This window comes from Dasypus novemcinctus, chromosome 3 (genome assembly GCF_030445035.2).
Source record: "Dasypus novemcinctus isolate mDasNov1 chromosome 3, mDasNov1.1.hap2, whole genome shotgun sequence".
In the NCBI taxonomy this organism is placed as follows: Eukaryota; Metazoa; Chordata; class Mammalia; order Cingulata; family Dasypodidae; genus Dasypus; species Dasypus novemcinctus.
In genome coordinates, this window is record NC_080675.1 from 34,377,418 (window position 1) to 34,405,382 (window position 27,965).

General features: G+C 47.8%; 1 protein-coding gene and 1 long non-coding RNA gene across 5 annotated transcripts; one reads left to right on the forward strand and one right to left on the reverse strand.

The window, feature by feature from the left end:
- Positions 1 to 6,615: 6,615 nt before the first annotated feature.
- Positions 6,616 to 22,497, forward strand: ABCD4 (ATP binding cassette subfamily D member 4). 4 transcript variants are annotated; one of them, XM_004455147.4, is made up of 19 exons: positions 6,616 to 6,824; positions 9,934 to 10,052; positions 10,207 to 10,334; positions 11,494 to 11,633; positions 12,859 to 12,975; positions 13,329 to 13,454; positions 14,056 to 14,106; positions 15,734 to 15,828; positions 16,113 to 16,234; positions 16,318 to 16,409; positions 16,590 to 16,679; positions 17,791 to 17,996; positions 18,161 to 18,252; positions 18,729 to 18,765; positions 19,144 to 19,193; positions 19,640 to 19,692; positions 20,028 to 20,104; positions 20,783 to 20,898; positions 21,014 to 22,497. In XM_004455147.4, exons 1-19 carry the CDS (start codon positions 6,787 to 6,789, stop codon positions 21,080 to 21,082), a joined length of 1,818 nt encoding a protein of 605 aa, XP_004455204.2. In that variant the 5' UTR covers positions 6,616 to 6,786; the 3' UTR covers positions 21,083 to 22,497. The 4 variants fall into 4 exon arrangements, with proteins under 4 accessions (XP_004455204.2, XP_071069892.1, XP_071069894.1 ...); XM_071213791.1 differs by having other exon boundaries at positions 6,648 to 6,824; positions 21,606 to 22,497; XM_071213793.1 differs by lacking the exons at positions 9,934 to 10,052; positions 10,207 to 10,334 and having other exon boundaries at positions 6,679 to 6,824.
- On the reverse strand, positions 14,018 to 16,635 carry LOC131277898 (uncharacterized). The gene is made up of 3 exons (XR_009184935.2): positions 16,499 to 16,635; positions 15,477 to 15,565; positions 14,018 to 14,146 (listed from the first exon to the last, which is right to left on the reverse strand). It is a non-coding gene; the product is annotated as an uncharacterized lncRNA (long non-coding RNA).
- Positions 22,498 to 27,965: the final 5,468 nt, after the last annotated feature.

Below are 27,965 nucleotides of genomic sequence, written 5' to 3' on the forward strand. Positions count from 1 at the left end.
AGGAAAGCTCTGTTACAGCTACAGCTGGATACTAGTTTAAGGAACAGACATCTCAGAGTCTAAATTTCAGCAATAATATTGTCAGATCTTCTCTAGGTTCTTGGCTATGTTACAAAAAAGAATTTAAGAACATGCGAGTTTAGCTAGGCCAGTAGTTTATTTAGAAAATGAGAGAAGAGAAAGAAAATAACAGATTATGGGTCCCAGGTATACTTGCAAGCTGGTCCAAGCAAAGAGAGGAAAGGGGTAAAAGGGGTAAAAAGGGCTGATTTACAGATTGCAAGTCCCCGGTACAGATTTCAAATGCCCAGGTTTACTTGTGTGTTCATCCAGGCGTAACAGGGTTAAAAAGGGCAAAAAAGGGGCTGATTTACAGATTACAAATCCCCATTACAGATTACAAATCTCCATAACAGATTACAAATTCCCATTATAGAGTACAAATTCCCAGGTGTAGTTGCATGCTGGTCCAGGCAGAGCAAGAAAGGGCAAAAATTGGCAAGGGTCAATTCAGCTTCCAGGCTGGCTTTTTTTTTTTTTTTAAGATTTATTTACTTATTTCTCTTCCCCCCTTGCTGTTTGTGCTCTCTGTCTACTTGTGTGCTCTCTGAGTCTGCTTGTCTTCATTTCAGGAGGCACCGGAAACTGAACCAGGACCTCTTATGTGGGAGCGAGGTGCCTAATTGCTTGAGCCACCTCCACTCTCTGCTTGTTGTGTCTCTCATTGCAGTTCCTTGTTGTGTCATCTCGTGGTGTCATATTTTTGCGTTATCTTGTTTTGTCAGCTCACTGTCTTGCTCGTCTTCTGTGATGAGAGACTGTGAACCAAACTCAGGACCTCCTACATGGTAGGAAGGTGCCCAACTGCTTTAACCTCATCTGCTTTCCTGAACTGGCTTTTTAAACCATTAATACTCTGCCCCTTGTTAATGTTCAGGGAGGAGTCCCAGGTATTTGCTGTTTTGATTGGTTACTCCACCAGTCAGTTCCCCCTGGGGGGAGGGGTGGCTAATGGCAGGGCCCCTTGAGAATATCCAGGGCTTTTCCTTGATCCCGGATGAAATCCCACTCCAAATGGGGAATTCTCGTGAGGTTCTTCCAGCAGCCATCCTGTGGGGTCTTTCCCTCAGGGCTGGTTCCCTGGTTGTGTTTCATGGCCGTAGTTTTCTGTCAGGTTCCAGATTAATCTTTTCATTCCCTAAATTAGCCTGCTTCAGTAACATGTTAAAAAATCAAAACATCCAGGTTTCAGCAAAAGGTTATAATACACACAAAGAAACAGGAAATGATGGCACAGTCAAAGGAGAGGATTAAAGCATTAGAAACCATCAATGAGGAGGGCCAGACCTGGGACATACCAGACAAAGACTTTTTTAAAAAGGTCCTAAATATGCTCAAAGAGCTAAAGGAAAACATGGACAAAGAACAAAAGGAAATCAGGGGAAGCAGATGTGGCTCAACTGATAGAGCATCTGCCTACCATATGGGAAGTCCAGGGTTCAAACCCAGGGCCTCCTGGTCCATGTGGTGAGCTGGCCCACGTGCAGCGCTGTCATGCATAAGGAGTGCTATGCCACGCAGGGGTGTCCCCTGCACAGGGGAGCCCCACACGCAAGGATTGTGCCCCACATTGAGCTGCCCAGCACGAGAAAAGTGCAGTCCACCCAGGAGTGGTGCCACACACACAGAGTGCTGACGCAGCAAGATGGTGCAACCAAAAAGAGACAGATTCCTGGTGCTGCCAAGAATACAAGTGGATACAGAAGAACACACAACAACGGGGAGAAGGGGAGAGAAATAAATACATCTTTTTTAAAAAAAAAGAAAATCAGGAAAATTATAGATGAACACAAAGAGAATATCAATAGAGAGATGGAAATTATGAAAAGGAACCCAACAGAGTCAAAGACCACAGTAATTGAAAGTAAAATTTTCCTAATGGAGTTCAACAGCAGATGGGAGCTGGCAGAAAAAAGAATCTGTGAACTTGAAGATAAGACAATTGAAATCATTCAGTCTGAGGAGAAGAAAGGAAAGAATGAAGAAGAGTGAACAGAGCCTGAGGAACCTTTACCATCAAGTGTACAAATATAGGCATTGTGGGACTCCTAGAAGGAAAAGAAAGAGAGAAAGGGGGCAGAGAAAATAGGCAAGGAAATAATATCTGAAAATGTACCAAATTTAATGAAAGACATGAATATACACATCCAAGATGCTCAACTAACTCCAAAGAAGATAAACGCAAATAGACACATGCTGCAACACATTATGATCGAATTAACATATGCCAAAGATAAAGAGATAGTGCTGAAAGCTGAAATACATGTCACATTCCAGGAAGCCTCAATAAGATTGCCAATTTTTCATTGGAAACCATGGAGGTAGCAAAGCAGTGAAATGACACATTTAAAGTGCTAAAAGTAAAATATTGCCAACCAAGAATTCTGTACCTGGCAAACCTGTATTCGAAAATGAGGGAGTGATTAAGACTTCCCCAGGTAAAGAAAAGCTGAGGGAATTCTTCACCACTAGACCAGCCCTACAAGAGATGCTAAAGGGAGTTCTGCAGGTTGAAAAGAAAGGACCATAGACAACTGACTGAAGCCACATGAAGAAATAAGGATGTCTGGTGCAGCAGTTTAATAGTATTTATGAATTCCAAAAAGGGTAATTGATTATGTTTGTAAATTGGTCTGTTTCTCTGGGTGTGGTACCCTTTGATTATATTAGATTCATCAGAGACATCTGATTAAATGATGTTACAATTAGGGCTTTGATTCAACCACATCATTGGAGTGTGACTCAGTGTTGAGTCCCATCCCCATTGGGCTGACAAAACAGACTTTCACACACAGGAGAAGTACACAGAGGAATAGAGACCGCACAATAGACACTGCAGAAGCCCCAGGAAGAGAGATGAGCCTGATAGTTTACAGTTGATCTTGTGAAGAGACCACAACAGCTGAGCCTGGAAAGAAATGAGCCCCGGGGAAAGAGATGAGCCTTATACCAGACTACAGCTGAGATCAGAAGAAGCTGGGACCAAGGAGCCTTAAGAGGAAGAAGGAAAGTTGGGCATTCACAGATGTCACCTGCCATCTTCTTCAACATGTGGCAACAGAGGTTGGTAAGAAGGGTTGGACTCTTTATGACCTGGTAACTGTAAGCTTCTACCCCAAATAAATACCCTTTATAAAAGCCAACAGAGGGATGCAGATGTGGCTCAACTGATAGAGTGTCACCTACCAAATGGAAGGTCCAGAGTTTGATACCCAGGGCCTCCGGGCCTGTGTGGTAAGCTGGCTCACACGCAGTGCTGCTGTGCACAAGGAGTGCCATGCCATACAGGGGTGCCCCCACATAGGGGAGCCCCATGCACAAGAAGTGCACTCCATAAGGAGAGCCGCCCCACACAACAAAAAGTGCAGCCTGCCCAGGTGTGGCACCACACACACGAAGAGATGACGCAGCAAGATGATGCAACCAAAAAAGACAGATTCCTGGTGCCACCTGACAAGAATGCAAGCAGGCACAGAAGAACACACAGTGAATGGACACAGAGAGCATACAACAAGGGGAAGGGGAGAGAAATAAATAAATCTTAAAAAAAAAAAAAAAAAACAACAGAGTTCTGGTATTTTGCATGAGCACCCCTTTGGCTAATTAATACATCTGGTAAGCATAATGACATGGTAAATATAAAGCGAGTGCAATCACATTTTTGGTGTGTAACTCCATTTTTTACTTTCTATGGGAACTAAAAGGCAAATGCATAAAACAGAATGATAAATTCTATTTCAGATTAATAATACATAAACACGTAATTTGTGATGAGTGCTACATAAATATGGGAGGACAAAGGAGTATAGGAAAATAGTTTGTGTATATTTGAAGTTAAGTTGGTGTCAAATCATTGGGGATTGTTATAAATTTAGGATGTTAAGTTTAAGTCCATGGTAACTACAAAGAATATAATGGATGGGAAGCGGTTGTGGCACAACTGATAGAGTGTCCACCTACCATATGGAGGGTCCAGGGTTCTATACTCAGGGCCTCCTGACCCATATGATGAGCTGGCCCACTCACAGTGCTGCCATGTGCAAGGAGTGCTGTGCCACACAGGGGCGTCCCCCGCATAGGGGAGCCCCATGTGCAAGGAGTGCACCCCGCAAGGAGAGCTACCCTGTGCGATAAAAGCACAGCCCACCCAGGAGTGGCACTGCACACGTGGAGGGCTGATGCAGCAAGATGACGCAATGAAAACGCAACACAGTTTCCTGGTCTTGCATGACAAGAATGCAAGCAGACACAGAAAGAACACACAGAGAATGGACACTAAGAGCAGACAATGGTGGTGGTGGTGGGGGGTGTGGAATAAATAAAATAAATAATTTTTTTTAATAAGAAAAAAAGAATATTTTGGAGAATATGCAAGCTCATAGAGACAAAAATTAGAGTACAGGTAGCCAGGGGTGGGACAGGGGGAATGGGGAATTAATAAGTGTAGGGTTTCCATTTGGGAAGATGGAAAGTTTTAGTAATGGAAGGTGGTGAATATACTGCAATATCATGAATGGGATTAATCCCATTGAAAGTATGTTTAGGAAGGGTTGAGATGGGAAACTTTATGTTTTTATATACGTACCCACAATTTTAAAAAAGAAGAGCAACTAAAGAAATAATGAAAATTAAATGTGATACATGATCCTGGATGGGATCTAGAAAGGGAGAGCAAAAGGCTCAAAGGAACAATATTGGGACACAGGAAAATATTGGCATATAGACTGTAAGTTTTATATCACTGTTAAATTTCTTTTTTTCCTTTCTCTACCCCTCCCCACCCTGCTGTTTTTGTTGTGTCTATTCACTGTGTGACCTTCTGTATCTATTTCTTCTATTTCTCTTTTTTTATCTTCTCATCTTTCTCCTCTAGGATTCACCAGGATTTGATCCTAGGCACCTCTGATGTGGAGAGAGGTTCCCTGTCAATTGCACCACCTCCCTTCCTGGTCTGCTGAGCTTCACCTTGACTCTCCCTTCACCTCTCTTTTGCTGCATCATCATCTTGCTACATGCCTCACTTGGGCAGGCACTGGCTCCCTGTGCAGGCACTGGCTCACCGCACAGGCACTCACACAGGCAGTCGGCTCACCGCACAGGCACTCGGCTCTCCACACAGTCACTGACTCACCACACAGGCACACTTTCTCTTCTTTTTCACCAGGAGGCCCCAGGGATTGAACCTGGGTCTTCCCCTATGGTAGGGGGAGACCCTATCACCTGAACCACATCCACTTCCCTGTTAAATTTCTTGAACTTGATAACTGCATTTAAGGCAATAACTGAAGTGAATATTGTTGTTCTTAGGAAATATATATAACAGTATTAAGTGTTCAAGGAGCATGATGTATACAGTCTACACTCATTCAGAAAGTGGATTGATAAATAGGCAGTTGGATAGATGGATAGAATGGTATGGCAAATGTGGCAAGATTTAAAAATTGGTGGAGCTGGCTAACTGTGGAGGGGTAGGGATATGGTGGAGTTCTCTGTATGGGGTTTGTATGTCTTGTGCAATTGTCTTGTAATTTTGAAAATATTTCAAAATAAAAAGTTTAAAAAAAATAGTCTGTCAAGTGTTTAGAAGGACAAGTGTGTGTCTGACTGTGTGAAATAAAGTCACATGCAAGTTTGTGTATAAAACATTTCAGGAAAGATTCCTAAAAAGCAGCTGATAGCAACTGTTTCTGGGGATGAAAGACAGACTTATTTTTCATTATATACCCTTTCATACTGTGTGCAATCGGCTGCCTGTTTTCTTGAACCATTCCTCACTCTCTTTGGGCAGTGTAACCAGTTGGTTAAGTATTTCACTCAGTCAACATTTTACAATTTTTTTTTATTACTTTCTATGGGATAGCAGTAGTCTAGGTACTGGGAATGAGCAAGGTAAGGTCCCTGCTCCAGAAGAATTCATTCTTATAGGGGAAGACTAACAATAAGCAAAGAAATGAACAAGATGGTTTCAGATAATGATAAATATTATGAGGAAAATAAAAAAGTATAATGAAATAAAGAAGGATGGGCAGGTCAGGAGGGCATATTCTAGATAGGGTGATCAAAGGTAACGCCTCTAGCAAGTGACAGTTGAGCTAATGATGAGAATGAGTCAGCCATGGAATGCTCTGGGTTAAGAAGAAGAGTGATCCACGAAGAGGAAATAGCAATTGCAAAGACTCGGAGATTCAGTTCCCCGTGCCTCCTAAAAAAAAATCCAAATACAAACAAGCAGCAAAACAAACGAAAAAGCCAACTCAGGAGAGCCAATGTGGCTCTATGGTTGAATGCCGGCTTCCCAAATACCAGGTTCCAGGTTCAATCCTCCGTCCCCGGGACCTCAAAAAAAAAAAAAAAAAAAAAAAAGAGTCTGGATTCTTTGAGAGAAAGAAAGTGTGAAATACTTATTAAATTTAGAGACTAAAAATACTTGTTACAAAATGCTTGAACAGTTACACTCGTCAGAGAGGAACTCTCCCAGATCCAGAAGGAGGCGCTCTAGCCTCCCGGTCGACAGACCGCTAGTACTCAGATTCTCTAGGAGAAATCGGTCGCTTCCGGGAGTGGCCGCGTAGCCCTGCGCTGTCCTCTCTATCCGCCGCCATCTCTGTGGCCGCCGGGCGCCGGGGCCCCGCCCCCGCCCCTCCGCCGCTCGCCTCGAGCTCCTCGCACTCTGCCCCAAGCGGAGTCGGGGGCTGCGGGGTGTCCGTGTCCTTCAGATCCCGAGCAATGGTGGTACCGGGGAACGCATTTCGGGCTGGCGTCAGGTGAGCCGGGGAGCTGGGGGCACAGGCCGGGCCCCTGCTCGGGGTGTTTGGGAAAAGGGCTCTTGAGCACCCCACGCCTTTGTGAGGCCCTCGAGCCCCAGCCCCGACCCAAATGACATCTGGGCGAACAGGAGCTCGCCAAGGGGCGCCCGCCCTGCCCTCTGGTCCGAGACCGCCCCTGTACTGGTCCCCGCACCTTCTGCTGCAGCCTTCGTGGGAACTTTGCCACTCCTTGCACTCTGTGTGTGTCACCCCTGGGATTTTTTTTTTTTTTTTGGAAAGTACCTCAAGTGCACAGAATCAAGTTGATCGGCCTTCTCAGTTCATGGTACATTGTCTTTGTGTCCCAGTGCAAGGTTCCTCTTGTTTTATTGTCCTCCTCCCTTCCTTCCTTATAATCAGTCCCATTTTACATCCCTTCTCAGACACCCACTCTGATGTATTAAATGAGCATCTTTACGGTCCACCGTAAATAAGTTTGGGTATATGTTGGTTGAAATATATATAGTGGTTTTAAATTAATACAAATAATAATATATTGTGAATTTTTTTCCTTTTTATTCGCTATTGTGTCATTCATGCTACTATAGTAATATAGTGCCCACTTCTGAGTGCATTGTGCTACCCTATGTGCATGTACCCCATTTTACTTACACTTTCTTCTAATGTTGGATACCTAGATTGCTTCCAATTTTTTAACCACCACAAACCATACTGTAATGAATATTCTGGCACTTGTCCTTGTGGATATGGGTGAGTGTCTCTGGGTTATCCATTCTGGGGTAGATGCTGGGTCATACCTAATTCAGCTAGATTGCTCTCTGGAATGGTCACACCAGTTTATACTTCCCACCAGCAGTAAATAAAAGTTTCTCCTCCATATCCACCCAACACTTAGTATTTGGCTTTCTAATTTATATCCATCTGATCGGTATAAGGTGGTATACCATTGTGTTACTTTTCATGTATTTATTAGGCATTTGGGTTTCCCCTTTTGTGAATTGCCTATTTATATCCTTTTTTCCTTTTCTTTGGATTTCCTGTCTTCCTAATTTGCATGTTCCTTGCTTGTTCTTTGTATGTGCTAGATTTCAATCCCTTGTTGATTTCACAGTCTACAAATACCTTCTCCAAGTCTTCTAACTCAATTGAGGGCATTGTATTGAACAGGAATATTTAATTTTGATCAAATTAAATCCATCAGTTTCTCCCTTTTAGTTTGTGTGTTTTGAGTCTCATTTGAGAAGTTCCTTCCCACTTCAACATCACTAAGATGTTCTTCTACACTTCCTTATATTAAGTTAATAGTGTTACTTTTCATATTTAGATATATTTAATCCATTTGGAGCTTTTTAAGTTTATTTTTGTAACTGGTTTGAGATAATGACCCATATTTTCCTTTACCATTCCAATTCATGAATAGTTTAGTTAGTTAGTGAGTAATTAATAGAGGCACTGTATTATGTAGTTGTTAAGAGTACAGATTCTTGGAAAACGGATTTGGCCCAGTGGTTAGGGCGTCCGTCTACCACATGGGAGGTCCGTGGTTCAAACCCCGGGCCTCCTTGACCCGTGTGGAGCTGGCCCATGCGCAGTGCTGATGCGCACAAGGAGTGTCCTGCCACACAGGGGTGTCGCCCTCGTAGGGGAGCCCCATGCGCAAGGAGTGCACCCATAAGGAGAGCCGCCCAGCCCAAAAGAAAGGGCCGCCTGCCCAGGAATGGCGCCGCCCACACTTCCCGTTCCGCTGAGACAACAGAAGCGGACAAAGAAAACCAGACTCAGCAAATTGACACAGAGAACAGACAACCAGGGGAGGGGGGGAATTAAATAAATAAAGAAATCTTAAAAAAAAAAAAAAGAGTACAGATTCTTGGAGGCAGGCTGCCTATACACAAACCTGAAGGCCACCACTTATTAGGTGACAGGACAAGTTACATAATCTCTTTTTGCCTCAATTTCCTCATCCATAAAATAAAGATATATTCTCCATTTCTTAGGTTTGTGGGGGTTAAATGAATTAATACATGTAAAGCACTTAGAAAAGAACTGGGTATTTAGTATATCCTTAATAAAGTATTGACAATTACTAGTATCAGTATGTCCTATTTGTGATGAACCTCTACTATCCACCCATGTAAACGTAGGTCTATAATTTTTTGTCTGTTTCATTAGTCTTTTTCTGCATTAATACCACACTTTTTTACTCTAGCCCTGTAATGTGATGTATCATAATCTGATGGGTTGAGTCTCTTCCTTTCCCTTTGCTATTGTTCACAATTGCCCTAAGCTATTTATGGACTCTTATTTTTCCATTTAAAGTTTATCAGAGAAGTCCTGCTAGTCATTTGATTGGTAATACATTGGGTTTATAAACTACTTTTGTTAGAATTTAGGTCTTTATCATTTCAAATCATGCTATCTCTGACTATTTAGGTCCTCTTTCATGTCCTAAAATAGAGCTTTATGTTTTTCCTCCTAAATGTCTTCCACGTTCTCCTATAAAGCTAATTCATGAATATTTGACAGTCTTTCTATACCTTTCTTACTTTTGTAAATGACATCTTATTTCCTTTATACTTTCTAGTTAGTTATTGCTGGTATAGAAGAACACTGTTGCTATTTGTATGTTAACCCTGTATCTAGCAACATTGCTAAACTCCTTTTATTTCTAATAGTTTGTCTACTTATGTACTTGTTGCCTGTGTAAATGATATCATCTCCAAATAGTGACAATTTAAAATCTTCCCTTTCAGTCCTTTTACCTCATTTCTTTTTCTTGCTTTATTGCTTTAGCCAGGACCTTAAAATCTTTGTTGAAGTAGACATCCTTATCTTGTGTGTGACCATAAAGAGGATATAACTAAAGTTTATCTATTAACTATGTTTTTTGCTATAGGTTTTTCATAGATAATCTTTTATGGCTTGTATCAATTTAAAGAATTTCTTTCCTATCTGGTCTATTTCCAGCCTGCCAACTTCAGCATTAGTAAACAATTCTTTCTTCATGACTTGGGCCCCAAGAGAACAATGGCCATAAGCCAGACAACTGCTCTCTGAGGCTTAACTGCCCTCTTGCACTTCTGTTTTCCCTGCTTCTCTTCTTCAGGCCCAGATTAGATCTGCAGTTTCTCCAGCGATTCCTGCAAATACAGAAGGTTTTATTCCCCTCTTGGTCATCTCAGAATGCCTTGATGTTCCTGACCCTTCTGTGCGTGACCCTGCTGGGTGAGTGAGGAAACCCAGGTTAGCCCAGGGTGGCAGCTCTGGTCTGTGGGTCTCTTCCCTTCTCTCTGGGGTATTATGATGCAGAGACTCAGGAGGACACTTCCCTCCTTTCTTCATCCCTCATCTGTAATTTCTGACTCCCCCTTTCCTCCAGAACAACTGGTTATCTACCAGGTTGGCTTGATCCCCAGTCAATACTACGGGGTCCTGGGGAACAAAGACTTGGATGGGTTTAAGAGCCTGACATTCCTGGCTGTCGTGCTCATCATTCTCAACTCCACGGTAAGGTCTTTCCTTCTCCCTGTGTCTCTCTTCCTCTCCATCCTAGTATGAGTGGAATACCCAGTGGAACTTAGCCATCAGGAAGCAGAAACCAAGCCGTGGGGGTGTGTTCTTTCCTTTGTCTGGGAACGTGAGGGAGAGTTGCCCCAAAGGTCATAACCCTAGGCAGAGCGTTCATCTTGCTCTTGTCCCCTTTGGGATGTCTTACTCAGGGGGTGCAAGCTCCTAGGGCTAGGCCATGAGGTTCAGGCTTACTTCAGCATTTAACAGAAATGATTGTCCCTTCTGTTCCCAGAACTCTTGTTTCAGGAAGCTCAGAGCACTTGAAAATTGTCACCAGCACCCAGAGCTACTGCTCCTCTTCTGAGGAACCGAGGCTGTGACTCAGCCTGGTACCATGTCGCACCTCCCAGCCTTTGCACCTGCAGCTTTCTCACCTGGAATGTCCTTCCCTCTACCCGCCTTGTTCTGTTGGCCTCCTCATCTTTCAAGACACCTCCATTGTCACCTTTAAGAGCTCCCCAACTTTCTTCTCAGTGTCCTCTACCAAACTCAGCCCTTTCTCTATACTGATCTAATGCCTTGAGCTTACCTCTGCTGTAACTCTCCTCGTGCCCTTGTAATTGCCCACGACCTTGCTAGACTGCGAGTTCATTTCCCTAGTGCTTAACACACAGGTGCTCAGTAAATGGTGAATGAATGAGAATTGAGGCTCTGCCTCGACTCACACCTAGTGTTCTCGTTCAGGCCAAACCACCTGTTTTCTTGGAGAGGCCACTTCTTACTACACTTTTTCTCTAATGGGTCCTCGGTCAGTAAGCATCTACGTGTACAGAACCCCACTCCGGGCTTTGGGGACAGAGTAAGACTGTGAGTGGAATAAAACATGGTCCCCAACCTCCAGAAGCTCATTAGCTCTCAGAATTAGGCAGTATTCTGTCTTGCCTGTGGCAAGCCCTTTGGCATTTGATGAAGGAATGAACACATGAGTGAATGAGGAAGGGAAAATCCCATGACTTGATGCTTTAACCAAGCAAAATGCTGAGTGGGCTGGAACTGGTCAGCAGAGGCTTTCTGCCAGCCTTGAGCTTTGAGCCACAACTTGCAGGAAGCCATCTCTCCCCTGCCCTTCCTTCCCCTTGCCTCCCCCACTGCACAGCTGAAGAGCTTTGATCAGTTCACCTGCAACCTGCTGTATGTGAGCTGGCGGAAGGACCTCACCGAGCACCTCCATCACCTCTACTTCCGGGGCCGAGTGTACTACACCCTCAACGTGCTTCGGGATCACATCGATAACCCGTAGGCACCCCCTCCGGACCATCACTGCCCTCCGCATGGCCCCGCCCATCTGGTTTAGCCCTGGAGAATTCTGGCTTACCCCTTGGAGACAGGCCTTCTAATTAGCAATTTACTAATTGCTGCCCAGAGCCATGGTGGGAGGATGCTCTGCAAAGGACCCCACGGATGCTGCAGGGCTGCGGATGAGGAGCTGAAAAGAAGCGACCAGGCCTCTGGAAGCACCTCCCTTTTATCCATTTCTTATCCTGGGCTTCCAGATAAGGCATCCACTGAAGAAAGTGTCCTTGCTAGAGAAGCTGGAAAACCAACTCTCAGATTTGGGGCAGTTAAAAGTCCTGCCATCTAGGACTTAGTGTAGGGTTCAGATCCCCATTCTAGCCCTGCCCAGCTTATAGCGCATAAGTTCACTGAGCCTCAGGTTGCCCTTCTGTGAAGTGGGGTAATGGTTGTTCCTATCTCAGAGAGCACAGTGAGGAGGAATGCAGTGGCTGGCACGTAGCAAGTGTTCCCGTGGAAGTTAGCTGTTGTTATTTGACAGGTGAGGAAACTGAGGCCCACGGATTGCAAGTGACTTCCCCAAGTCATGTATACCATTGGGAATAAGAGGATCAGTGTGGTCCTTGTGGTGAGATGGGACATTTGGGGTCTCTCCTTCATACCCCAACTCCTCCCCTCTCACCACCCCCCTGACAGGTACTTTGTTGCCCTGGGTGACCTTCCCTGGTGAGCCTGAACTTTGCAGCAAATATTCTTGGTAGGCTGCTGCTGTTGGGGCTGCTGACTTTTCTTCTAAGCCTCTTCCCCGGGGCTCAACCCTCATGAAGCTTCCACAGCCAGACAGCTCAAAGGGGGACAGGTGCATCTAAGAGGAACTAGGGAGGGTTGAGATAAATGCGACAGCTTTACTGATCGTCCAGAAGTTTAACTCATGTATTTATTTGGCTCAGCTCAGCTGGCTCAGGCCCCTGGGTGCCAGACATTACAGTTCCCACTTTAACTGAGGGGTAAACTGAGGTACCACCTCCAGAACCGTGTTTAAAGCCCCCAAGAGTCTACTGGGACTCCTGCCACTAGGAAAGCAGCCCTTGTCCAATCCGTCTTCGCACAGGCCCCTGGCTAGCAGCACTGAAGGGCGGGGGTGGGAGGCTGCTTCTCTCACTCCAGCTGTCCAGCCCAGCTGCGGGGGCCCAGTCTCCCCGCCTCTCTTCCTCTGGCTTGGCTGCAGGGACCAACGCATCAGCCAGGATGTGGAGCGCTTCTGCCGGCAGCTCAGCAGCATGGCCAGCCAGCTGATCGTCTCCCCGTTCACCCTCGCCTACTACACTTATCAGTGCTTCCAAAGGTGAAGCCTCTTCCTCCCTGGTGTCCCTCCCCCTCCCCCAGTCTGGTGTTTCCCGCGGGAGGTGAGGGGCTGGGTCAGCTCCCTCAGGTCAGAGTCCAGGAGAGGCTTGTCTTCCCTCCTTCCCTCCCACACACCAGGAAGTCTTCCCATCTCCCCCTGCTCGGTCCCGGCCCTCCCTTCGACCCTGTGGTGTTTCAGTGTCACAGGAATCCTGGTGCTCTTAGACCAGGTTCCCTGTGCCCCACGAAGGGGGGCAGGGGCCCCCAGGGCTACTGCGATTGAACAGGGCTACCCAGGACGTGGCAGGCGGCAGGGCCTGTAGCTCTACGTGGCGCCCCCTCTCTGCTTTTCAGCACAGGCTGGCTTGGGCCTGTGAGCATCTTCGGGTATTTCATCCTGGGGACCATGGTGAACAAAATTCTGATGGGCCCCATCGTGGCAAAGCTGGTGCAGCAGGAGAAGCTGGAGGGTGACTTCAGGTGTGTCTCCCTGTGCTGGAGGTTTCTGGGCTGGCCATAATGGTTAAGGGAAGGGGACCTGGGGTAAGACAGCTCTTAAGTTCAAATCCCAGCCCTGCCAAGTAGCTGTGTGATCCTGGGCGAGGTCTTTAACCTCTCTAAGCTCCAGTTTTCTCTAAATTGGAGTGATGGTGTTGCCTCCCAAGAGGACTGTGAGGATTAGACATGGGAAGCCCCGGGACTAGCAGCAGCAGCCCCGCACCGCCTCACGTGCTCTGTTTTGGGTTGTGCGGGCCTGGCAGCTGGCGACTCAGCCCTGCTCCACTGTCCTTGGCCTCCTCCCTCAGGGCCGGCCTGGGGAGGGTGAGGAGCTGTGGGTAGGGATATGTCTGTCCTCTCTCTGGGGAGAGGTGAGGGGCAAGCTCCGTCTCTGCAGAGCCCCTGCTGCTTGGGCCCTGGGATTTCCCTCCCCTGAGGTGGTCCAGGGGAAAGGGCAGGCCGAGGCAACCTGTTTTGAGGTGGAGCCGGGCTTCTGTTGGGAGGGCTTCCAGATGCAGGGCTCTGGAAGGAGACGGCCCAGCGCTCCCCGTTGTCAGCGCGTGTTTCCCTTTGGTGTGCCCAGGTTCAAGCACATGCAGATCCGGGTGAATGCTGAGCCGGCTGCTTTCTATAGGTAAGTCTGGCAGAGAAGTTCCCCTTCTGTCGTGTCAGAGCTGAGAGTAGAGATAGTGGAGAAGGAAAGCTAAATTCTACAATCCTCCGCCACCACTGGGTTTTATCCTTGCGCTTAGGGGCCGAGTGTCCTCATAGCTGGCTGTGACCCCTGCCCGTGCCTCACACTTATGGGCTGCCTCATCTTTAGGTCCAGAGCTTTGGTTCTGAAGCTGGTGGGGCCTCCTGGTGGCTGCCTTTAATCTCAGTGACCTAGAATGGGGCCTAAATGTTCTCAAAGAATAAAACAGGCGGCTGCTTCATCCTCTTGCTGATGACCGGAGGCATTTCCTGTGCCTCTGTTTTTCTGATGGTGAAGTGGCTTTCTGGCAGTGCCGGAGGCCCGAGGCCAGTCCTTTGTCTCTGCAGCTCAGGAGGAAATGGGAGCCTCTCAGGAGAGTGTTAGGACAGACCTGCCCCCACCAGAGCTTTCCAAGTGGAGCAAAGTGTCTGGCCTCCCGGGAGCTGCAGCCTTGTGAAATCCCGTCCCTTCCCGCGGGGCCAGTGCAGGCCCCTGCCCTCTGCCTGGCAGGAGGCCTCAGGAATCAGTTGACTTCTAGCACAGGCCCCAGAGGTTTGTGTGTAAAGAGTGGAAGCAATGCTAAGGATCACCTGTGCTGGGGCGGATCTCATGGCCCTGGTTCCTTGCTCTTTGGTCAGTTGCTGCCATAGTTTTCAGCTGCTGCCGCTGCAGGGGGGTTGGGGGTCTAGGCGGTCGGGGGGTGGGGGGCGCCAACCAAGAATACTAGGAATCTATGAGCTGGGGTGGGAGTGGGGGTGGGGGTAGGCACATGTTAAATTTACTTTTAGAGTACACAGCCTCTGTTTACAAAGCTCTGAGCTCTGAGGAAAGCTCTTGAAGCTCCGGACGGGGTCATCTGAGGCCTTCTGACCCTTTCTGTAAAATCTGACCACCCCCTGCAGTGCCCCTCTCTCCACCCCACCTTTTCTGCCTGAAGAATTTCTGCCCTTCCTGGAATCTCCCCTGGGGGAGCCTTCCCAGAGTCACTCAGTGGTCCAGCCTGTTTGTCGCTATGGCCCAGAGGACGTGCTTCTGGGACCACACTGTCCCCATACTGAGTGAAGACTGCAGTGCATCTGCCTGCCCCTTTGAACAGGGGCTCTTCAAGGACAGAACGTGATGTATCCCCACTGGCCAGCTAGCACAGGGCTGCTCTGCGTATGTTGGTTTAGTAACAGCAGCTACCACTTCTCAGGGGGCCCTTTTGTGCCAGGCGCTTTCTGTTTAGTAACTCTAACCTGTTACATAGTTATTATTGGTTCCATTTTACAGATGAGAAAACTGAGGTCTCAGAGGCTTAAGAAACCTACCGGTGTCATCCAGCTAGTACCTGGCCAGGCTGGGATTTGAATCAGGTCTTGTCCAACTTTAGGGTTAGTGTTCTTTGTGCAGACAGTACCTAAGGAAAGAATGAAGCAATGAATGGGTACTAGCAGCTGAACAGTTCTGACGCTGAGGTCATTGGGGTGGGCTTGGGCCCAGTAGGAACGTGTGAGGAGGGGCAAGGGGTCTTCCTGCCTGGCTGAGGCTTTCCAGGCCCCACGGCCATCCCAGCCTTTCTCACCAGAGCGGGGCAGGTGGAGCACATGAGGACGGACCGCAGGCTGCAGAGGCTCCTCCAGACCCAGCGGGAGCTGATGGCCAAGGAGCTCTGGCTGTACAGTAGGTGCAGGGAGCCTGGCTCCTGGGGCCCCGGGAGGTGGGAGCCCCCGAATCGGGTGTTCCAAGTCCCCTCCCCACCTCCCACTGTGTCCTTTTGCTGGTGAATGTACTCTGTTGAAGGCATTCCGCGGGGGAGCCAGGGCCTCTGCTGCGAGTGTCCTCAGCAGTCTGCGGAGCCAGGGTCGCCTGGTCTCCCTTGACTTCCTGCTCCCCATCCTCAGAGTTGTGTTTGCCACAGAACGTGTCCTGGTTGCCAGGCCTCTCACCTGGTCTGTCTTCTGCAGTCGGCGTCAACACGTTTGACTATTTGGGCAGCATCCTGAGTTACGTGGTGATCGCTATCCCCATTTTCAGTGGGATCTACAGAGATCTGAGCCCCCCAGAGCTCAGCACCCTGGTCAGCAAGGTGAGAGTCCCCTCCCGCCCTCTGGCCCAGCACCCCGGGCCTCGTGGCCGAGGCCTGTGCTGACCGCTCTCCATCCTGTCCAGAACGCCTTTGTGTGCATTTACCTCATCAGCTGCTTCACCCGGCTCATCGACCTCTCCACGACGCTCTCAGATGTGGCAGGTTACACGCACAGGTGAGCCTGTGGCCAGCCCCTCCCCGGTTCCTGAGCAAAAAGTGCTGCTGGGAGAAGTGTCGAGTGAAAAAAGGAATAGAAAAACTCACCGTTTCCTAGCAGGTGTGAGACAGGATCAGAAGTATCTTCCTCACTGGGACCCCCCCCAAGCCCTGCCTCAGCTTTTCATTTCTTGCCCAGGATTGGGGAGCTGCAGGAGACCCTGTTGGACATGTCCCTGAAGTCTCAGGACAACGAGGTCCTGGTCAAGAGCGAGTGGGACTTGGACAAGTGAGTGTCGGGCTGGCAGGGCGCTGCCTTGGTGAGAGGGCAGGCTGTGGAATCACCCAGCTCAGGTTCCACACGCAGCCCTGCCCTTTCCCAGCGGGGTGACGGGGTCATTGTGATGATTAATTCCACGTGTTGTTCTGGACACGCCGGAAGTCCACACTCAGTGTTGCTGTGCCAGCATCCATTGCGTTAATTTGTCATTTCTCCCGGCTGATGGAAACAGTGCACCCGTGCCTTCTGCCTGCACCCAGGATAAAACAACAAACCGAATAGTATCCTTTCCCCGGCCCCTGGCCTCAGGATCTGCTTGTTCTTGGTTCACCATGCCTCACTCTGAGCCAGAGATATATTTATTCACATATATTTGCAAGCTCTGTCATGTTTCTGACCTTGCTACGGATCCAAGATTTGAGCCGTCTCCCTTCTCTTCGGCAGATTACTTCACCTTTTCGTATCTCAGTTCCTTCATCTCTAAAAAGGGGTTATTAATGGAACCTTCCTCCTAGGGTGGTTGTGAGGATTTTATATGGAGGTCCATGGAAAGCACTTGGACGTAGAAAGCTTTCAAACAACGGCAACAGTCTGAATTCCAGCACCTGTACTCAACTCTCCTTAGGAGCTAATGCCCCTGTTGGAAAGTAAAGCTTTATGCAACTGTGAGGCCAGAGGCTGGGGGTGATGGGGCAGGGACTCTAGGAAAGTGGGGTTGTGTGGGAGAAATGGGAATCCATGGAGAGCCGGGAACCCCTGAACAGTTTAGTTTCACCCTTCTCCTTATCGTAGTCTAGTCCCTCTATGACATCATGCAAACCCTCTGACTTGGAATCCTACAAAGCCAGCTCCGCCCTTACTAGCTCTGAGGCCTTGGGCAAGTTACTCAGCCACCTGACTTGATTTCCTCATCTGCCACAGATAACAGCAGTGATTCACAGGTGTCAAGATGGACTGGGATCAGTCACGTGCAGGGCTTTGCCCAGCATGGCCCACAGTCAGCACCCCCCTTTGCCCCCCTACCCCCAGTCCCAGGACGCTGCCCACCAGAAGATGCACTGCCCCCGTGCCAATACTGACACTGCTTTCTTGCCCTACACCCCTCCCTTCCCTGACCCAGGGCCCCGGCCTGGCCCACTGAGCCCGCAGACACCGCTTTTCTCCTTGAGCGGGTCTCGTTCTCTGCCCCGTCCTCTGACAAGCCCCTGGTCAAGGAGCTGAGCCTGAAGATCTGCGAGGGGCAGAGCCTGCTCATCACGGGCAACACGGGCACCGGCAAGACCTCCTTGCTCCGGGTTCTGGGCGGCCTCTGGGCAAGCACGCGGGGTGAGAACCAGGCCTGCCCCGCCCCAAGCCCCCGCAACCCCGGCTGGTGTGGTGCAGTCCTCGCTTTTTTGTTGTTGGGAAGAGAGGGTGAGGTGGAGTGGGGGGGAGGGGGTAGTGACCTTCTCTGGGGGATCTCAAGGTGGAAGTTTCTGTGCGCCCTGCAGGCTCAGTGCAGATGCTGACCGACTTCGGGCCCCACGGGGTGCTCTTCCTGCCACAAAAGCCCTTCTTCACTGACGGGACCCTTCGGGAGCAGGTCAGCCCGGTTCAGGACACTTCTTCCCTCTCCATCCCCCCTCACAGCTGGCAGTGCGGTGGTCACGGGGCAGGGGGTGGGCTGATAAAATGCTCCGTGTCCAGTAGCTCCCTGGTTCTGAGAACAGGAGAGTCACAGATTGGGCCTGTGTACTCGCAGCAACTGTTGGGGGCAGGTGAGCCTGTGGGGGCTGCAGGCTGAAGATCACCCGTGTGTGCTGGATTCTGGGGCCCCTGCCCTCAGAGGCCTCATGGACTCTTTCCACCAAGACGCTCTTCCGAAGGTGGCAGCGACCCTGCCCCCTGCTGGCGCCAGGCCTCTCCCGCAGGACCCTTCGTTTGGGAGTCCCTGGGCCCCTCAGGTGGAGAGAGCCTGGCCTCTCGGCGGTTCCTGGGATTGTCTGAGGAGGGATGGGCTCCAGTGCAGCACTGCCTCTCGCTGGCCCTCCTAAGCCCGTGTGGTTTTTGTTTTCTCAGGTGGTTTATCCCCTCAAGGAGATCTACCCAGATGCAGGTGAGCTGGGCCTCCTCGGGCTGTGCCCCCACCTCCACTGTCCCTGCTCTGCCCGACTGGGGCCTCACCTGTGCCTTTTGGGAGAGGCCCAGCCAGGCTGCTGGGTTCAGGCTGGGGTCCCTCCTTCATTTGGCATCCACATCATGACCTCTTCTTGCTCCGTCCCTTTCTTTGAGCAGAGAACACCCATTGGAGGGAGGAAAGTGATTATTTCCTTTACCCTGCCCTTCCCTTCTAAAGGCCCCTCTCAAGAGCTGTGACCTGTCTCTTTAGAGACTTAGCCCAGCACCCTGGGGTGCCCACCCCTGCCAGGTTGTGCTCTGCCTACCCTGGCTGACCAGGAGCTGATCTCTTAGAGGAGCCTTCTCTGATTTGCAGGTTCTGCTGATGATAAGAGGATCCTGAGGTTCTTGGAGCTGGCAGGCCTGGTGAGTGGGGCAGGGGCCCTGCGTGCAGAGCCCACTTGGGGGCACCAACCTGGCATTCCCCACCACAGGGGCTGGCACTGGCAGCAGGGGACTGCAAGTAGGAGCCCCGGGCAGGGAGAGTGGGCGCGCAGAGCCGAAGGGCAAGGGCAGGGGGTCACCCAAATGCAGGCAGTAAAGGGTTGTGCTCCCCATACAGAATGTTCAAACAATAAAACTGCCAGTCTGCTTTTTGTTGTCTCCATGCTCCAGCACTTCTAAACAATGAGTTGAAAGAATACTCCTTACTGCCTGGGGTGGAGGTGCTCACGGGGGGTGGGGGCATTGTCTGGTCTGTGTATACATCCACCTGGTGCGTTTGGTGGGCAGCGGGGTGGGGGCGATGCTCAGGATGGCAGGAGGCAGGGATGGGCCTTCCACAGACATCATTCTCTCCGGGTCTGTTACAGTCCAGCTTGGTGGCGAGGACAGGGGGTCTGGACCAGCAGGTTGATTGGAACTGGTAAGGAGGCGACTAGGGTGCTCCAGAGCCAACTCCCCCACAAAGACCGTGGGTTCCAGGGGCCCATCAAAGGATGGCGGTGGCACCTGACCCCACAGTCCAGGTGTTTGGACAGCCCATCAGAAGCATGTTTTGGCCTCACGGCATGTGGGTGGAGCGGGAAGAGGGGAGCCGTGGTTGAAAGTAGAGCAGAGTGCCTTCCATTTGGCTGGCCCAGCCTCTGCAGAGACAGCCTCTTCTTGCCCAGACCCATTCTAGGCAGAGACCAAGCTTCGTCCCTTGTCAAATGCTGTCACCGGGGGCCTCCAGCGGTCACCTCTGTTCCCTCTCCTCAGGTATGATGTTCTGTCCCCAGGGGAGATGCAGAGGCTCTCCTTTGCCCGGCTCTTCTACCTGCAGCCGAAATACGCAGGTGAGGCCCGTCCTGATGGTGCACACGGCAGACACCGTGTGTGCGGGGCGGAGTGTGTTCATGGCACCCGGGCAGGTGCTCGTGTGTAGAGCACACCTGGGCATGGCTGGTCAGCTCTGGTGGCCTGCGGCAGAGCACGCCTGTCCTCCTTCCTGCCCTCTTCTGCGCATGACGGTGCCCATGAGGCAGCGATGCTGGCCATCCCCAGAGCACTTGGGGATGGGGTCTGATGCCAGTGGATAAGCTCCCCTGCCATTGCTGCAGCTGGAGTCAGGGAGCCAGCCTGGAGAGGACTTGTGATTTTATGTTCCTTGGGCCCCACCTTCAAATGAAAGGACGTCCCTCCAGCTCTGCCTGGCAGAGGGCTGGCAAGTGTGGGCTTTTCTAAAGACTGGCATCTTGGAACCTGTGTTCCTTGGATAGAGTGGTCCCAGGGATAGTTGGTGCTCATCCAGAGAAAGCTTCTAGGGCTAGTCCTGCCACTGGCAGATGCCTGCCCCAAAGGAGTCTGACCCTCTGCTTCTCTGGCCAGCCCCTCCCTGAGCAGGGCTCCTGTGAGGCCGAGCAGCTTTCAGCCTGCCCCCGGGTCCCAGCCTGCAGTGAGTGAGTTGTAGGAGAAGCAGAGGTGGGTGGCGGGCGGTGGACAGGACTTTGATCTCTTCCGTGTTCTGCCCTCAGTGCTTGACGAAGCCACAAGCGCGCTGACGGAGGAGGTTGAGAGCGAGCTCTACCACATCTGCCAGCAGCTGGGGATGACATTCGTCAGCGTGGGACATCGGCGTAGTCTTGAGAAGGTGTCCATGCTCACGAGGAGGGGGAGCCCAAGGGCTGGCAAGGGGGAGTGGCAGCGGCGGGGGTCGACGGCCTCCCGTTCTCGGGGCCTGATCTCTGCACGGCGCTGTCTTGCAGTTTCACTCCTCCGTTCTGAAACTCTGTGGAGGAGGACGGTGGGAACTGAGCAGAATCAAAGTGGAATGAAGGCAGGGGAGAGGATGGCTACCGGGAAGCCACGCGCCAGGCCGAGCGGCGGTTCCCAGGAGAGACCAGGCCCGAGGGGGCAGGGATGAGCCCAGCTTTGCCTCGCAGGTCCTTTGCGGAAAGCGCTGACAGGGACAGCAGGGGGCTCGGCCTGGGCCTCCCCAGGGAAGCTCCATCCTCCGCAGGGTGACTCTCGCCACCTCCACGTACCAGAAGTGCTGGTTACTTACAAGTTACTTCAGATCCTGTTTCTTTAGAAATATCTGAAAATGGGGGCTATGTAAGAAATGAAGGGTCACGGTGGGAAGACTTAGCTGGAATCAAGAGATCCAAGAACCTCTCTAACTCTTAATCAGTCAAAGTTTGCAACAGTAGATTTTAAACTTTAATTTACTGACCACTTAAATTTTATAATTTTTTTTAAAAAAACAAGTTAAAAAAATATATATATATAAAAATTTAGCTTTTCTCTTCTGTCTTCTCTCTGTTTACTATAGAATGATCTTTTTTATTGAATCTCCAGATTCTGTCTGAGTCTGGAGGGAAGGGAACAGCACTTTGCACTGTCCTGGAATCTTCTACTCATGGTTTTCCACGTCACTCCGCACCTTTCCCTGCCCAGGTGTCAGCTGGAGTGCGAGCGCCACTCACCTCCAGGGCCCCTCTGGTTTTCTTATCTTAACCCAGCTGAAAATAAAGCCCTGCCCCTTGGTCAACTGAAATACGGCTGAGATTTTTCAGATGTGTGTCTATACTAGAGAACAGCAACAGCAACAAACTAAACAGGCAAAACCTAGATGACCCAAAGTCATGAGATGGAAAGTCAGAGAGCCCAGAGGGGTCACCCTGACCATCATTCCCCAAAGGTCACTTGTCTCCATGCCGCCTTCTGGATGCGCGTCGGATCTGTGCGCTGACCGTATTTAGTATTTCCCTTAAGTCAACTCATTTTTTAAAATTTAATTGTATTTTTCTAAAGCAGTTTTACGCTTGACATGAATAAAAGTAACTATAAAAAATAAATACAATGAACACCCAACAGTGTTATTAAATTGTAACGTTGCCTCCAAGGGCTCGTGTGTGAGCTGTTTTGTTTTGTTTTGTTTTCTCATACACCACCCTATTATTACCACCTTGCATAACTGTGGTACATTTGTTACACCTGATGAAGGAACATTTTTATAATTGTACTGTTCACTGTAGCCCATGGTTTACATTGGGGTCTGCTGTTTGTGTTGTACGATGATTTTGTTTTTGTTTTTAATTTTTTCTTCTACTAACATGTATACAACCTAAGGCCTGATTTTTGTTTGTTTTATAAAAAAGGAGGCTAACTGTGTTAAGAGAAGAGTTAAAGACATATTTAGCACTCAACCAAGATTTCTGTCCGTAATAAAATTTGAAAGATGAAACAAGAATTGCAAGGAAAATACCTTTCTCAGTGTAAGATCTCAGGTTATTTAATGTCTTGTTGGTACCACTTAAAACCATCACAGGTAGGGGGTGCTGCCCATTAGCAACTTTATTATACTAAAGGCACTTCGAAACCAGTGTATCCAAAAGTGAACTTATTTTTGTGTGATCCATTATCTTTTTTAAAAAAAGGGAAAAAAATAAAACAGCATAGTGTGGACTTTAAAAAAAATGAAATTATGATTTTTCCCCCCCAAGCCTTTGCAGTGTCTCCTGTGTAAGTGGCAACACTGTCCACCTAGCTGCAGGAGCCAGAAATCTGAGAGTCTTCCTTCATGTAAAGCCCTCAGCCCTTTACCCAACCCATCCCAAGTCCTGTCAGTTTTACTCTGAAAATAGCTCTTCCATCCATCCCTTTCTCTCCACCTGCTTGAATCCTGTCTGGAAGAAGCTCAGGGGAGATGTAGCAAGGTGAGAGAAAAACAGGAGAATCAAGGAGCAGGAGACTACTTTTGGGTAGCCAAACTGTGGACTATAATGCAGCCATTGGAAATAAAGGCACGCTGGTTATTTATTCAAATATTTACCGAATGGCTGTTGTGTGAAGCACTATGCTAGAGTCCGGAGTTTCAGTGAAGAACAGGTTAGACCCAGTGCCTCTCATGGAGCTTATATTCGGGGTGGATCTGAAGACCTCTCTGGATTTACCAATTGTTGAGGGAGATGGGGGAGTGAATACGCATTTGCTAGAGAGGGTGCTAAGTAAAGCACAGGGGCACTGGGAAGGCCAGAGTGTGATGAGCATTCAGGAGGACACCCAGGCCACGGGCTGGGAAGAGGCAGCAGGGAAGACTTCTCAGAGGAAGTGACGTCCCAATCTGAGGCTTGAAGGAGTCACCTCAAAAAGAGTAGGGGAGAGTGTGGAAGAGCATTCCAGGGAGAGGGGACTGCAGGGGAGAAGTCCTGGAGGTGAGGAAGCACAGCTCTTTGAAGGGGAGAAAAGACGGTGAGTTTAGCTGGAGTACTGAGCTGGGGCAGAGTCAGGAAAAGAGGGCAGGTAAGTTTAGGTGCCCTTCCAAGAAATTCCCATCTGATGTTAGTACTGTGAGAAAAGAAACTAGTTGGGTTTTGCCTTATGGACTTTGATTTCTGAATTTGGCTACTGGAAAGCCTCGAAACAAATTTTGCTTCAGCCATAATTTGTAATGCTATTGTAGCAAGCAAGCATTTAAAACTTCTGCATTCCTTTTAGTTGTTCGTGGTTTTCATTCTTTTTCCCCTTCTACCACCTTTTATGTTATGACAACTTGCATTTGTCTGTATAGCCATGTCAGATGAAGAACCCAGGACTAAAAAGGACACAGGAGAGAGAGAAATGTTTTCATCTGTCCAAGCCAATTTAAAACAGAAAAACAGAAAAATCCTCATAAAGTAAAAACAGTACAATTTTCAGGTGAAAGAAAGAACTGCAGTCCTAAGGAGGAAACTAAATGTGAAGGTTCAAAATAATCCCAGCAACATTCCAAGTCATCACCTCCCAGACACCAAAAAAAAAAAGAAGAGAGTTCTTATTAAGAAACAGAGCCTATTTGGTCCCTGAAAGAAAAGAAAATTTGATGGAATTGGAAGGAGAGACAAAAGCTAAGAAAACTAAAAGTTCTCCAGTTAAAAGTCGGCTCAAGCGATTGAGCACTTGCTTCCCACATGAGAGATCTGGGGTTCAATCCTGGTGCCTCTTAAAAACAAAGTAAACAAGTAAGCAAAGAACCAACTCAGGGGAGCTGATGTGGCTTAGTGGTTGAGCTCCAGCTTCCCACAAATGAGGTTCTGGTTCAATCCCCAGCCCCAGTACCTAAAAAAAAAAATGTCTCTAAGTCCTGAAGATTCTGAAAAGAAATGCACTAATTATCAGGTTTATCAAAGCTAACTAAAACAGCTGGTCTCAAAGCTCTGGGCTCTAAAAAAATACCAAACGGAGCTAAAAATTGCTTGGAACAGGGAGTAGATGAGGCTCAAGCAGTTGAGCACCTACCTCCCACATCAAAGGTCCTAGGGTTGCTTCCCAGCACCTCCTAAGGGAAAAACACAAACAACAAGCAGACAATGAGCAAAAACAACGAGCAGACAAACAAAAAACAAACAAGCAGACAATGAGTCCATTGAACGAGATAAGGCCAAGTCTCTAACTGAGCATTGTGGAGGAAAAGTAACTGGAAATGTTAGCAAGAAAACAAACTACCTGGTCATAGGTCATAGGTCATAGGTCATGATAGTGGACAGTCCAAGATTGATAAGGCAGCAGCCTTGGGAACTAAAATTGTTGATGAAAATGACCTATTGAATCTGATTTGAACTATGCTAGGCCAGAAGTCCAAGTATGTAGGAGCAGTAGAAGCTGAGATTAAAGAAAAACTCAAACTGGAGAGAACACCTCAAAAAAATTAACCCTAAAAAAAAAAAGAAAAACTAGTCCAATTAAGGAATTGGAGTCAAGAGCAAGGTGACTCCCAAAAGAGACAGCTCTATAAAGCTCATAAAACAGAAACAAGTGTCACACATAGGAGATGCACTCGTACATCACAAGGGGTAGAAGGAGTACAGTATGTTGTACTCATGGACACATTATCTGATGAAAGAAGACTTTGAGAAAATTGTGGAAATTAGCATCAGGGGGCAGGGTACAAACCTAGTCCTTTTTCCAAGTTGGATCCCAAGATCAAAGCAGTCTTCACAGAGCTTACAATAAGGAAGTCCACTTACTCCATTTTCACTTCAGGCAATAAAGACATCTAGATGCAGCGTAGGCCCAGCACTGGATTCTGAATACAAAGAAGGGCTAAATGAAGATGAGTATCAATCTAATGAGATATACCAAGACTGTGTGGAAACCGATGCTATGATCAAGAAAAAGACAAAATCTTTAACGCCTTCAAAACCAAAAAAAGATAAGACATCAAAAAAAAAAAGGAAAAGGAAAAAGTTTGAAGAAATGAAACCATTTTACTGACAGTCACTTTTATTCATGCTGCTGATCAGTCTAGATGGTTTAGAGAAAGCCTTATTTTTTTCCCAGAGGAACCATGTTTTAGCATGGGATGACCTATTGATCCCATTGTAAATGAACGGTGTTATAGCTAGAAAGATGTAACCAGTAGACTAATTTTAATAATTTTCTGTAACACCCCCCCCCACCAAAAAAAAACAAACAAACTTCCCTGGGAACAGTAGTACATACTGAAGTGACTTTTCTAGACTTAAGAATTTATCTTATTGGCCTTTCTGTATGAACAATGCTGACTCTTTTAAAAGGTAGTTATTATTGTGTGGTGAAATTTTGTAAATAAGTCAAGAGTACAAACAGTCACCACCTAAGAACTGAATAGTCTTTGTAATATTCCACATGGGACCTGTACAAATTCTTCTTGATTGTCATCTTGTACAGTAAAATATTTTATTAGTATATTACTTTTCTTATTAATTTTCAGATGATTGGATAAAAGAATCTTACTGTATTTCTTACTAATCAGTGGTATGAAACGTAACTTTTGCAGTTTAAAAGTAAGAATCCCACCTTTCCAACGGTGATGACCTCCCCATGAGAACATGCCTCTCACAAAAGACCTCCTGCATCCCTCTCCAGAAGAGGAAAAGAGGAAGCGCCTGGTGCAGAGCCCCAATTCCTACATCATGGATGTAAAATGCCCAGGATGCTATAAAACCACCACGGTCTTTAGCCATGCATAAACAGTAGTTTTGTGTGTGGGTTGCTCCACTGTCCTCTGCCAACCTACTGGAGGAAAAGGAAGACTAACAGAAGGATGCTCCTTCAGACAGAAGCAGCACTAAAAGCACCCTGAAGGAAGATGAGTGGGGTACCATCCCAGTAAACATTTTGGATACAAAAAAAAAAAGTAAGAATCCCCATTTTCCTTCTCTATGGGTATTTATTGCATTGCACAATGTGCTCACCATATAGACCAGTTTCACTGGAGAGGCCCCTGTCTTGTTACATGCGGAGATGGACTGCAAAAGGATTCCAGACATTCTTACCCTTTGAGGCTCAACCCATCAGGTTCAAACTGATAGGGTCTAATCTGGGTCAGTTTCTTAGGCTCCATCTGATATGGAGCAGAATAACAGTAGTATTTGTTTCATTTGTCCCCAGGAGATCTGGTTTCTGGTTCTGTTCTGGGATGAATTCCACAGACCCTACTGGAACTTTAGATTGTACATATAATTGTATTTGTTGAGTGGCCCTCAGGCTGTGGAAATAACCTGGAATTTAGGTGCCTACCTATTTTTCAATCTTGTCAATAAATGCTTAGAGTATATCTGTAAGGTATAAAGCTCTTTTAAAGTGTATTGAGGGGAAGTGAATGTGGCTTAAGTGATTGAGCTCCCACCTACCACACAGAAGGTCCCTGGTTCAGTTCCCGGTGCCTCCCAAGTAAGACAGGCAGGTGTGGCAAGCTGAAGCAACAAGAGACACAAGAAGAAAACCACAATGAGAGACACAACAAAGCAGAGAATGGAGGTGGCTCAAGCAATTAGGCACTTGTCTCCCACATTGGAGGTCCTGGGTTCGGTTCCCAGTGCCTCCTAAAGAAACAAGGAAGACAAACAGACACAGCAAGTGCAAATAATGAGGATGTGGTGGGAAATAAATAAATAAAATAAATCTTTTTTGAAAAATTGATAGTAACTACCTTTCCCTTTCCCCTCTGTCAGGACCAGGAATTCACCAGGTACAGCTGGTATGGATGTCAGGAGTAGGACCAAGAATCCAGCTGGCACAAGGATCCATTGTGTGACTGGGTTGATGCTAAGAAGATGGTCTTTGTGGTTGGGAAAATCGTTATGTTGGGAAATTGAACACATACGTAAATATATTGAAGATAATTGGAATCAGATTTCTTACTGTTGAAAAAAGGAGTTATGTATATGGAAAAAGGACAGGCTTGAATAAACACTAAGGTATTGAACTGAAATTAGAAGTATCAATAGGAACTCAAGACTTAATGTATGTAGCTAAATATAAAATATAGATACATGCATGTGTATAAATATCTGTGTGTGAGGGCCTAGAAATAATTATACCCCAAAAGCAAAGAGCAATGAGCACTCCTAGTCCCCACGTCTTGGTTTCTAAGTACCATTCTCTACTAAAAAGAAGCAGGCAAGATTCAGGCAAGAATCATCAACAGGTGGTAAAACTAGTGGGTTCAAGTATCTTCCCATAAAATACTTATTAATCAGTAAGTCTACAATACTTATTAACTTTACGGTGGAGAAACCTGACAGTGATAAAAGTTAAATCAGGGAAGCAGATGTGGCTCAGGTATTTGGGCACCTGCCTCCCACATGGGAGATCCTGGGATCGGTTCCTGATGCCTCCTAAAGAAGACAAACAACAAGCAGACAATGAGCAGACATTGAGGAAACAACAACAGCAACAACAAGCAGACTGAGA

Bases quoted from the DNA above. Each gene is read 5' to 3' on its own strand.
- ABCD4 (XM_071213791.1), top strand. From the start codon at position 6,787: ATGGTGGTACCGGGGAACGCATTTCGGGCTGGCGTCAG. The intron at 13,455-14,055 runs GTGTGTCTCCCT...TGGTGTGCCCAG, and splicing joins AAGCTGGAGGGTGACTTCAG to GTTCAAGCACATGCAGATCC. The intron at 17,997-18,160 runs GTGAGAACCAGG...TGCGCCCTGCAG, and splicing joins CCTCTGGGCAAGCACGCGGG to GCTCAGTGCAGATGCTGACC.